The sequence below is a fragment of the Diadema antillarum genome, unplaced genomic scaffold (assembly GCF_040938485.1).
Source record: "Diadema antillarum isolate AM-2024a unplaced genomic scaffold, OU_Dant_1.0 seq00000216_RagTag, whole genome shotgun sequence".
In the NCBI taxonomy this organism is placed as follows: domain Eukaryota; kingdom Metazoa; phylum Echinodermata; class Echinoidea; order Diadematoida; family Diadematidae; genus Diadema; species Diadema antillarum.
Window position 1 is genome coordinate 93,319 of NW_027271271.1, and position 13,143 is coordinate 106,461.

Sequence of the window (13,143 nt, forward strand, 5' to 3'; positions counted from 1 at the left end):
GTGCTGCCAGAACCAGGGGTGCGAATTGTTTTTGCCGACGATTTTGTGTGTGTGTGTGTGTGTGTGTGTGTGTGTCCCTGGTGCAAAATATTAAAAAAAAATAGAAAAGAATAATTATTTAGCGTCCGGCGTTGAGGTCGCTCGCAGACTGATTTTTTAAAATTTTTTTTTATTTTAAGGATCTGAAGCGGGGTGCGTTCGCACCCAACGCACCCCCCCTGGTGACGCCCATGCAAACAAGCACACACACACACACACACACACACACATACTGTATATCTTTGTAAGCAAATTTGATGACATTGAACAGCACTTCTTGGTTTATCATTTCAGCCTAGGGGGGAAGAAGATTTCTGGTTTGATATCAGTGTGAAATTCACTCGGCAAAATGGGCGCTAGTGTCTGTGCTTTCAAACCAATGTCTTGCTAAACCATGACAACTTCCATCTAATGAAAATCAGAGCAAGCTTATGTGACACATCCAGCTGACTGGACAGCAAAGGTGACACAGTTTGGCACTTTACGGCGCATTTTCTCATTTTCTGCCTAAGTGCATTCCAGGTGTCAGATCCCCCCACCATCAAACACCGCATCCTCGAAAGTTGAGTCATCTGATATTTAACACACCAGCCCATAACCATGGGAACACCAGATTAAAAGTACCTGCTGTGGTACGCCACCAGGACCAATGCCAGTTCTTACAAGGAAATACTCTGCAACCTGTTCGACTTTCAAGAGTTCTTTGATTTGAATCAATCGTTTTGACAGATGTCATCATGATGTACAGAATAATTATACAGAAAAATCTTGGTTTATATCATATCATCCTCACAAAAATTAGAATATTTACATTATGATAAACTTGTCAAGGATACTAGTCAAGTAGACGGATAAATCTGACCCTGCAACAATATGTTTCTATTCATGTCATCTCAAAGGGTACACTTCCATAAGACATTGGGGAACCACAAATCTGTTGGTTATATCACAAAGCCTGAAAGCTCAAATGAAATCACAGCTCCACACTGAATCAACAATACATTATATCAGATCATACCATATAATATCTTTCAAGAAAAAAAAAACACATTCAGAAGTCTACAAATAACTTTTAAAAGCTGCTAGTTTCACAAATTTCATGAATAGGGGCAATTTGGAATGTTACAAATGTTTACAAGCTAATCTTCACATTAAGACCCCGGCTATTGTTTACCTGTATTCGTGGTAAAAACATGGGACAAAGTTAGCAATTAAATCTGAAATTATATTCAGTGACAATAAGTCACTGTCGTTTCAGCACACAGCCCTGAAGACAAAATCAGCACCCTTTTTGATTTAACATGTGACAACAAATTTTGCTCAGTGACCAGATGATATTCTAATACAACACTATTCCCAAGTAAATTGGCTTCCTTGAGATGTGACACACTGTATGTATTGCTGACTTCCAAGGAGATAGGTTACCCACACATATAGTACAACTACCCTCATATGTTCCTAAAATTGCATTTGACACAATAGCCCAAATTCACGAAGGTGGTACAAATTAAACCATGCTTTAAACCATGGACGAAAACCATGGTGCGCCAAGTGTCGCACAGAATTTTCGTTACGAAATTGGCCATTTCGTGGACAAAATGACCATTTCGTCGACAAAATGACCATTTCGTGAACGCAATTAGCATTTCGTGGACTAAATGTTCATTAAGTTACAAAATGTTGTCATTTTGTTACAAAATAATCATTTGATCCCGACGAAATAACTGATTTCGTAATGAAATATTCCATGCAACACTTGGCGCTCTATGGTTTTTGTCCATGGTTGAAACCATGGTTTCATTTGTACCACCTTCGTGAATTCAAGCCAATGGGTTTTATTTTATATAACATTAGGCTAGCAGCATCATGATATTATGATTTCAGTAAGTTACAAAATCTGAACTATTTTCGCATTTCCAGTGCAACTTGTGAGAAGTGTGAATGACATCAGAGTGGTTCCAAAAATGTTACCCATTGCAGCGAGTGGCATAGATTTATGATAGATTCAGTATAAAAGCAGTACCATGATTACTGCAGGTGTTAAGCCAATGGGGTTGAAATGCTAATGAACAAATGTTGCAAGTCTAGAGATGAATTTAAAAGCTCTTAGATCCTATATTATGAAAAAAGTCTCTCCAACCAGTTCACATCTTTGCATATGATCTGCAAAGTTAGTTTGCAAACTGAGACATTTTAAAGTTGCACCAAATTCACTAGTTGTAAATAAGAGGTATTATCATCAAGGAACAGATGCAGGATCCATTGGATCTGTGGTGTCAAACGTCATGATAAAGTCTCCACTACCACACTACTACGAAAATTGGGGATTCAGGAACTGACTACAGTGTAATGCACCAGGTGACCCAGATGGTAAGGGCAATTAGAATGCGCCACTTCATGTATTAATGCAGTCTTGAGTATGCCGATTCCCAGCTCCAGAGGACATGGGAGAACAAGGAAGACCTGGGGTCCGTTTAATAAAACTTGTCATCACTGACAAGTTGTCATAGATGTGACAAGCTACTGAAATCCTTACATCTGATTGGCTGAGAGGAAATTTGTCATAGAAATGTGGCAGTTGCCACTGACGACAAGTTTTATGAAACGGGCCCCAGGTTTGAATGTGCCAGGGCCAAAATGAGGATGTCCAGCCTGACCCGCATTTGACCCGCCGAACAGGGTTGCATTGAGGGCTGGTATTAGACATTCTAGCCACCTGTTGCCTACCACAGAACCTGGGACACCCTATTAAAGCAGAAAACTAACATCAGGATCAAGCAAGCAAAGAAGACAGCAACTCAACCCTCTCCAGAGCATTGTCTCGTAATGCAATGGCCAGGATACAAGATCAATTCACCGTAAGCACGAATTGGTTATTAAAAGGAACACAAAATATGCATGTTGACTCTCATCGAGTCATGATAGCCTCAACATCACAAACAGTGTATGTGGCCAAATGAATATCTATATATAAGTTATGTGCCATATATCTCATAATAATTCTTCTACTCTTTTTTTTTTAAACTCGAATACAACCACACACACACACACACACCAAAAAAAAAAAAAACTCTTCCAAACCAAGATTCTGCCAGTGACATCATCTGTCAAATGTTGTTAAAATAGTAGTACTTATATGATTAACAAAAAACATTTCAGGGAAATGTGCAAGTTATGCTCAGTCTAGTGGGAAGGTACATTCCAATGTCTTTTGTTAATCATAATAGTACTAATTAACAATAATATTGACTTGGTTTGGAAGGTTTTTGTGAGCATATCCAAGTAATCTGAAGAAAAGTAGTGGAAATATCATTATAAAATGTATGGTACACATTTAAATATTCTTAAGGCCACATAATCGATGGTCAGTGTATGCTGAATCAACATGCATTTGCACTGCATAGTTCCTTTAACTTCAGATTCCTAGAGAAGGAAAAAAACTTGTATCTTTTTAAAGTATCTCTTTGAAACTCACATCAGCGATTCCTTCAGGGAGCGGGTCCAGTAGTTGGTCCGACTCAGTCTTCTGGCAGACCAGGGCATCCGACGGACCCAGGGTCCTGCTGTCATTCCCACTGGTGGTCTGGTTCAGTCGCTTGGCACATATATGGATGGGTGGCGGTGGTGCTGGCTTGTTTGGCACTGGAAGGTTGGGAGGGAGGATGGGGGGTAAACAGACATCACATTTTTATAAATGGCATTATAAATGTACTTCATGGCATAACATCAGGGAAAGTTTCATATCAAGAAAATATAATGTTATATATGACAAATCTTTTTCATGGGGGGGGGGGGGGATTTTCCAAAGTTTGAGAAGTCAAGATTACATTGAAATTATCTGAAGTCAGAATATTGCCTATCATGAAAAACACGCCACACATGCATTATTGTCTCCTACACTTGTACATGGAAAAATGTTCATTCCTTGAAAATGGATAACACATATTTTTCCAATCTGTTGCGGTGGTCCTTGATGGTAAATTCTGCCACTTGCAATATTGTCTCACATGTCCAGATTTGCAAGATACTGTATATATGCCATATATTTCGCTTGTCTAAATTTTCGCGAATCGGGAATTCCCGACGATTTCGCGAGTGGTTAGATTCGCGATCGAGGAGTCCTGAAATGTACATGCGTACGTCACATTCACATCGGGATCAGAGTCAATATTTTTGCATGTCTTTAATTTCGCGAATAGCACCCGATTCGTGAAATTCGCGAAATATTCGGCGTATACAGTATCACACACATGAAATTATGTGAGATGTACAGTAGGCTAATTGTTTAATGAAGTGACAGCTGACAGTTCACATAATAAACAAAGGCACTACTATATTCATGTTCTTTTAACCCGTTGAGGATGATATGATTTTGCTACAACACGCCTTTCCCATAGACGCTTGCCCAAGTATGCTCGGAACTCGTCCTCAAAGTGTAGAAGACTCCAACTTGGAATTGACAACATTTAAGGAAATTTGTACACAAAAAAAAAAATATATATATATATATATATATATATATATAGGATATCTTGATTTTCACTTCAAAAAGTGTTCTTGCATCATACAATGATACAAAACTCTATTGATCTGGTAGCAAATGCCTCTTAAATTTATCATTGACCAGAAATATTTTTGTCAAATTGGTAGACACTCTACTTTAAGACAAAACATCTATAGTTCTCAGAAGAATCCAAAATTCATCTTCTACCATTTGGAATTTGTTTGCAACACATTGAGAGGGTCTACCCAGAAACTTGTCTGGTGGATACAATTTGACAGGGTAATGAGTTGCTACAGACTGTATGGAGTATTTTGAGATCAAAAGTATAAAATAATTCTGATGATATGCGTTCATTATTCCTAAAGTGCCCTCCCCATTCAGAAGTGGAAAAGTAGAGTGTTATGCGATGATTGATTGTGCCCTGTAGCATTCAAATTTCCAACACGCTACATGCTATTCACTGTAGCGCATAAGATCGGAGGATGCTGCTGTGGCCCAATTTGTCGATTATCGATAATCTATGATTAAAAAAATCACTTAGCAACCATGATCAGGGCCCCGTTGCAAGAAAGTTGCAATCAATTGCAAATAATTGCTAATTTTGAAACAATCATTCTGATTGGCTCAGGGTCTGCCCTATTAAGAAGACATGCATGCAACAAAGATTTTGATTGGCCAGTGACAATCAGTTGCAAGTTGCATTTAAACGCAAAGTTTCTAGCAACGGGGCCCTGGTATGCTCTGAGACTGCAGTACCTCCGGCGAACCTTTTTGGTTAGTATTTGTTACCCCGTTGAGGACGGTTTGATTTTGCTACAACATGCATTTCCCATAGACGTTTGCCCGAATATACTCGGGACTCGTCCTCAGTGGGTCAATATGGTGTTTTTGCACACATTTCTTATGCATTTTTTAAGTATACATTTCAGAGCAAAAATCAACAGTTCTGCAGACATATGAGAGCTAACTTTTTTTTCCTTTAAAGGACAAGTTCACCTTCATGTACATGTGGATTGAGTGAATGCAGCAATATTAGTAGAACACATCAGTGAAAGTTTGAGGAAATTTGGACAATCTGTTCAAAAGTTACCAATATTTTAAGTATCTGCGCAGTCACTGCTGGAGGAGAAGACTACTACAGTGTATGATGTCACATGCGTACAACTATATAAAGAAAATTAAAAGAGAATTTCACAAAACTTTACTTTTTTGAATAAAGTGCGCATTTCTTCGACTTGCTATACTGACGTATGTTAAGGGTAATATTATTCCCCCTGCCTTCTGAAAGAGAGAAGTAGAGTGTTCTTTTGTTATGCGAGAAAAATGGAAATATGTTGAATTTTCTTTATTCTTTCTTTATATCGTTGTACTCATGTGACATCACAAGCTATAGTAGTCTTTTCATCCAGCCGTGACTGAGCAGAAACTTCAAAAATTCATAACTTTTGAACGGATTGTCCGATTTTGCTCAAACTCTCACTGATGTGTTCTACTAATGTTGCTGCATTCACTCAACCCTCATGTCTATGAAGGTGAACTTGTCCTTTAAGTTTGGAATACAGACAATGAGAGTATTAGAAGTTATATCATTTATCTCATTGAGAGTTTTAAAAAGTACCTTTCTTTGCTTTACAAGAAGTCAATCAAGCTCTCAATATTTTATTTGTTAGCATGGTTTTGACATGACTGTAGTAATAAGTCCAAATATAGTACATCCCTCAGTTGTTCTATCGGTGTTAGAGTAATTTGATCTTGATCAATCACATTTATAACCAAACACAAAAACTATAAAAAGTGATCATTTCTGTCCAAAGAAGTTGATCATCTGAAGGGGACCCTCAGCACATGACCACTCTTGACACTCTTGCTGGAGAGTGAAATTGATAGGTGATCTAGAAGGACAGTTTGTGTGCCAACTCTGCCCTAAAGGATACATGAACTGCATGCATATACTTTGCATGCGTTCTGTAGCGTTCGCCACGCTTTTGAACACAAACGCCAAACAGAGATATCAATGCATCATGTTTGGGGCTTTTTCTGTTGTTGTTGCGACTAATCTTCTTTAGCCCCTATTTATTCGACTAATCTTACCTTGTGGTATATGCCACATTTGTTTGAATTGTAGCTAATCACACACATTTTTGTAAGGTGCTTTGGTTGATACAGGCACTCTTTAAAGGTCATGTTTACCTCTGGGAGCAGTGATTTCAAAAATGTTCAAGATATCACATTTGATGCATGTATGTTGTATCACAAAATGTCCTACCATATAAATTTTTTGTAATAAAACCTAGAATAAAGGGAGATATCAGTCTTTTTTCTCAATAAACTGTAACTGTAGACAGTTTAGTCTGGAAACATTTTATTATAACTATTGTTCACATTTTGTGTATTTAACAACACATAACATCGATTATACGGATTCAAATTTTTACAGTGGTTGTTTCTATTCCTAATTTACATTTCAGAACTATTTCAAAGCACTAATGTTGGGGGGGGGGTTCATCTGCAAATGGTAAATTATGCCTTTAAGACCAAGCTAGAGCAGGAGTAAAAAGAAGAAGGCCTTGTTTTCTCTTTCTGAATGCTGTTCAATCATAAGAACACTTTATCTCCATTCTGTTCTTCCAGGATACCAAGGACAGAAAAAAGATTGTCTGTGAACTACGACTAAATCGAAGAACAAACTACCTACCTTTGATCACCTTGATACAGGGACTGCTGGGATGGTTCGCTATCCCGCTGGTGCTGCAGCTCGCCATAGTCTCAGCTCTTCAGACCTCTTTCCAGTCACAAGCCATCGGACATGTTGATCCAGAGGACTTGGGTGGATCGCAGAAAGCTTGCTCCTGGATGGTGGGGAATGGACAAAGGGGGTGAGAAACAAACGATTCACAGAGCTCCTCCGGGGGGATCACGGAGGCGGCTTCGACTTTTGTTCTTCTGCTCCAAACAAATCGGCTGTCCGGCAAACTTGACAGTCAGCCACTTTGGGGGATATTGATACAAATGCTATGGAGAAATCGCCAAAGCCAGCGATAAATAATAACAAAACAAACCAGAGTAGGCCTGTTGATGGCATGGAAGAACAGACTATATTAGTAACTGTTACAAGAAAGATGGCTGCAATCTAGTTTTGCTGACTTTTTAAAGAACTCAAAAAATGACAGGTACGGAGAAATGAAAAACGTATTACATTTGAAGAAAATTTCATCTTTCCCAACTCCAGCACTGGAGAATGTCATGGCAACAAATAATGTCACTTCTTCGAGACATGTTTGACCATCATCCTACCAGAGTTTACAATGCACAGTTGACTCAAAGTATGGTCAATAGAGGCAACACTGAAAATATGTATTTTGTTTTATTGTAGCAAACGATCACTAAAATTGATATCATATCAATTACTGCAAAGCCATTTCTGTTTATGAGCCTAAAATGTGGAATAGTATTCCCGTTTATATTTGACAGCCCTAAACCATGGATGCATTAAGGAAAAAAAAAAAGCTCAAGGAGTAGTACTGTAGATATGTTATGCAAGGATATAATAATATGATAATATAATTATTATCATCCAAGGATTACAATATATATAGCAAAACAAATTGTTGGCAACGGGTCTGAAAATGTTTTCTTAAAGGTAGAGAGATGCAAAAGTGACGAGGTGATTTAAAAGTTATCTAAAAGACACATGCACACACACACACACACACATACACAGGCACAATTCATGAAGAAGGAAGATGGGATTTCTGTGCAACGATATGCTTACAGTACACTTAAATGTTTACACAAAAATACCTATAGCATACAATACCATCTCCCTGGCAGAGCTCTAAATGCTGAAGCCTAACCTTTTATCGGCCGGTAAAGAGAATGCATTACGGCCTGTCAACTCGCAGATGAGTTACGACTACAAGTTCAGCTGTGCACAGCGCCTGGCGCACCCGCTTAAAACAGAAGCGGCTAAATGATTTATTTGTTTGCCTACAATTTGCATGACAAGAAGATATATATTACACCAGGCGAATCTCAAATGCACCGGAGACTTTCCAATCTCTATCCCCGAGAATTTCGTTTCCAAGTTTCTCTTGAATCGTATCTGCTTGACGGCACCAGACAGATCTGATTAAGATGTGCGCAGTCAGCCTATCACGCAGCACACTAGAATACTACCCTTCCCCAGGGCCAATACGCGCACTCTATCTGTATGTAAATAGCAATGTTAAAGTTTAAAGCTGTACCAATACACTATGGAGCTTTTGTCCCCTCCACTCCATCAAATTAAAAAAGGGTAATAAAAAGAAATAAAAAAGAAAGTGGATACGGGAAAAAAAACCTCCAGACGTTCTGGAAATGTAGTCTGCATGTTAGTCACTCCAGCCTGCGTGCTAGCCTACAGTATGATCACTGCATTCATTTCTAGTCATTCGAGAGAAGAGAAATATAAACTCAAATTGTTAACTCAGGGCTTGTCCTCCCCCCCCCCCCCCCCATCGCAAAAAAAAAAAAAAAACTAAAGCAAAACTAAATAAAATAAACAAAAAAATTCACGGCATCACCCCTGACTATACTGCATGCATACAAATGAAATTTCATGCTGTATATGGCATAATACATGATAAATATTCTATTTCCATTGAAAAAAGAACAGTAGAGAAGAAACTGCCTGTAGTCAAAGTGCAAGAAGCCACACTGCCACTTCACTTGCATGCTGAAAACTCACTTTCAAGTTGGAAATAGACAGTCTATGAAAGAATGATAATTTCTACCTCATACAAATGTGTCAATGCATCACATTTTGTATATACATTGCACTTGCCAGCATGTTACAGTCACCGTTGCTAGCTCAGGACTCAGAAATATGGGATACCCCTTTAAAACGATGCTACAGAATCACGGCAAACATTTCCATGGCATATATATCATTTTTACCACTGTGATGGGACGAGAAAATTATAAATCAATAGGATACTCTTCTCCTCACAGTTTGTTGCTTTTTACAGAATACCAATTTTCTATTCATAGTAATCTTGAAATGGAGGAAGAAAATTCAATAAATGAAAGATACAGTGTTGCCATGGGTATTCAAAATATCTGTCCCTGTCATGGAAACTATCAGATGAAGAAATCATAGTCAACCCTGGGAGTAGATTTCTTTGCCAGACAATGTATTATGTAGTCCACCATCACAATGAGAATAATATATTTTTTTGAATTCACAGCCCTGCCAACTATGGTAAAAACATACCATCTGGCACCTCTGCTCAAGGCTCCTTACGGCTGATAGTCAGCAACTTTCTCATTTAGCTATGAACTGTGTATTTACAGGGCAGTCTTCTCTCACAAGTGTTTCAGCTAAAATGTATGTGATAAAACAGGATGTGGTTCCACTCAAGCAGAGAAAACAAGACATAAAGTTTGTTATGTTTAATTTTTGTTGCCTAGTAATGATGCTCCGACTATTGGGTGAGCACTGTATTAATCCATTGAGGACGAGTCCCGAGTATACTCGGGCAGGGGTCTATGGGAAATGTGTATTGTATAGCAAAATCAGTCTGTCCTCAACTGGTTAAGTACAGGTAGTAGATACTGTATTAAAGCCAGGATCATACACCTGACTTGTTTCGTAACACTCGTATATAATGACTGATACTCAAAATTTCAGAAGCTTCTCTCTCTTTTTTTGTTTTTTTTTTGTTTAACCCATTGAGGTTGAGTCCCAAGTATACTCGGGCAGGTGTCTATGGGAAATGCCTGTTGTAGCAAAATCAGTCCATCCTCAATGGGTTAAACTGTCATCAACATCAAAGTCCCACAGGAAATAGGGGAGGGGGTGGAGGTTGAAGGGTACATATCTCAATTAAAATGTTTCTGAACCTTATATTCCTGCTTTAAAAAAAAAAAGAAAAAAAAATGAACTACATGTATACATTATGTTAATTCACAAAGAATTTTAGCAATCCAAACTGGAATGATTCCAGAAGATGAGCTGAACCATGTACCACTAAATGCTCAAGTTGCCTAGTACAGAGGTATGGTGTAAATTGAACATACAAAATACCATTATTAGATATCTGTCATTTATGGCTAAAGCAGTACCCACTGAGATCACAAACATGTTGCTGTGGTCCAAGTGATTGTGATGCCATATTTGAAATGAGATGGACTAATAGAATCTTAAAAAAGAACAATTGATGTCACTGAGGATATATACATTTTTTCTTTTTAAAGTCATTTTCAAGGCAAGGTAATTTAATGAAAATTGTCTTGCAAGCCAAATGGAGACTTCCATTGTATTTTTTCATTCACAATTTGCACCTCACACAATGGCGTGTGTTATGACTGATCTGTGAAACGCAGTACATGTCAAGCATTTAAATCGCAATAATCTTTCGTCAGATGTCAACAAATAAAAAAGAAGAAAGAACTTTGTTGTTCATGGTTCTGGAATTTTCTTCTCCTTCCGATTCTTCTTCTCTGCCTCCTTCAATTAGCTGAAGATTCTTGCAGACTGCAAGAATCTTACAGTACGATTTTATTCAGTATGTGATGTCATATAGTCAATGAAACATGGATATCAGAACTTCACCCATCGGTCTGTTCAGCTTGTTTACTACTAAATTTATTCAAAGTTATGGACATTTGTATCTGACAACATCTACAGGCAGCACTTATCACATAGGCCTACTCCTCGGATCACAATCACAATTCTATACTTGAAACCTAACTTACAGACTACTAGTACTATGTGTTGCCATGGTACTTGGTAGGTAATTAGGCTAATAGGATAAGTTGCTTGGTTGTTGGGAGCAACCTGAAATGTTGATATATGCATACAATTTTAAAACATCTGTAAACCAGATTTTAACAGAATGTTATGTTTAGCAGAATTCAACGTGATGCAGATTTAACACACAGGTCTGCTTGCTAACCTTATCCAATCCAAGTTGTATCAATTATGTTTGCGTAAAACTATATAATGTCTTTCAAACAATCTCATTAGATCTAACTTAGAACCGCTATTTATCAAATTGGATTGGTTTCTTTCATTCGACAAGATTTTACTCAAGGAAAATGACATGATATCCCGCAGTATTACTTCTTTAAATCTACAAGAAGTAGGGGGTGAAAATGAAAGTAAATGTCAGTTATTAGTTTGAACCATGCATGCTGCATAGTCAATAAAAAGCTTGAAGTTTGATAACCAAGTCTGAAATCTCTTGTCATTCTCCATAAATGAAATGTTGCTATGTAGCTAATCAAAGTTCAAAAAGATATGACTGAATTAGGTAGAGGCATCCCAGCATATTTTGTCTTTATGTGAACCGAAAGTCTTGGTAAATTCTTGCTCGACTCCAGTGTGTGCATTAGACTGAATTCGACCGTTGGTTGCATCGTGTGCATGCGATACTCATCCAATATCGATGCACTACCTTTGCTCATTTATCAAACGCCAACAGATGGCTCTGCATGATGATAACACTCCCTAGCCTAATGCCATGGTAACATAAACTAGATTTGTATACAGTCTCATCAATTTTGCATAAACCCATCATGCTAATCTGCCGCTAGTATATCCCAAGCGGCCCCTGTGTACTGCGAGCTCCAGCGAGCGGCGAGCACCGATTACTCCACGGGGACTTACCGGGCGTCAAGCCGGCTACCTCACGTTCGTTTGGAGCCCGGTCAGCGTGGCGAAGGTACGGCAGCGGCCTCGACGCGCGAAAAGAACAAGGAGAAAAGTGACCTAGTGCTCACGTTGATTTTCGAAATAGGGTGGCCTGCCGATGCAATCAGTAGCTAAATCCAATCCAGCCTCCGAAATGATAATGGATAAAACATCCGCTCATGTGTCAGAGAGGGTATTCAATCTGAATTGCTTAGTACATCTCGAGAAAGACCGCATCCCTGGCCTGTTCTGTAGCACGTCGTATCGGAGCGAGAAGAGTCTCATTTGGTGGCTCCGAGATGAGAGAAGCGAGAGAGGGGAGGTTGCATTCACTTTTACAGTGGACATGTGGCGCTTGAACATCGATCGCCTAGCGCCCAAACTGTTCGGCTGGTGTTTATGTGTGTTCAGAACTTCACTGCACTGTATTCTCCTGCCTTGAAGAACATGCTGATCAGTCTACGCAACGCTGAAACAGTTCATACTTTCGCTTCTTTATTTGAATAATCAGTCAGTTTATTCTGTATCAAAGACCTATTGATAAAGGATATATAAACCGATGTGAACAGTCTGACTCTGATATTGACTTATAAATCTCATAGAATTATCAAACTGCAGGTGGACATGTATTACCGTCAATTCTCGAGGTTTCTGTTAACACCAGAAAGTATGTCTTGACTGCACGTTTGTCCAAAACGATGTTGCGGGCAATGTTGTCGGGGATCGTATCTTTGTGCGATACCCGGATGTTTTTATTCCGCATTAATCGCACATGGCAAGACGTTATGTCAACACACGTACCTGGGAATCCAATTACGGGGGGGGGGGGGGGGGGGGGGGGGGGGGGGAACCAAAATCCCTGTCCACCAACTAGGCGTACACCTGTATATTGTTAGAAATTATGACACTCGTGCAATATTCAGAATGA

The 13,143-nt window shown here is 38.8% G+C and overlaps 1 protein-coding gene across 1 annotated transcript in view; it reads right to left on the reverse strand.

Annotated features, from left to right (window-relative positions):
- The window catches only part of LOC139729021 (rhomboid-related protein 3-like), an 87,309-nt gene extending 79,983 nt beyond the window's left edge, over nucleotides 1-7,326 (reverse strand). The window contains exons 1-2 of the mRNA XM_071639944.1: nucleotides 7,239-7,326; nucleotides 3,515-3,681 (exon numbers count right to left, since the gene is read on the reverse strand). Of these exons, the coding sequence (XP_071496045.1) occupies nucleotides 3,515-3,681; nucleotides 7,239-7,305 (234 nt within the window). The 5' untranslated portion in view covers nucleotides 7,306-7,326. The remainder of the gene's footprint in view (nucleotides 1-3,514; nucleotides 3,682-7,238) is intronic.
- Nucleotides 7,327-13,143: the final 5,817 nt, after the last annotated feature.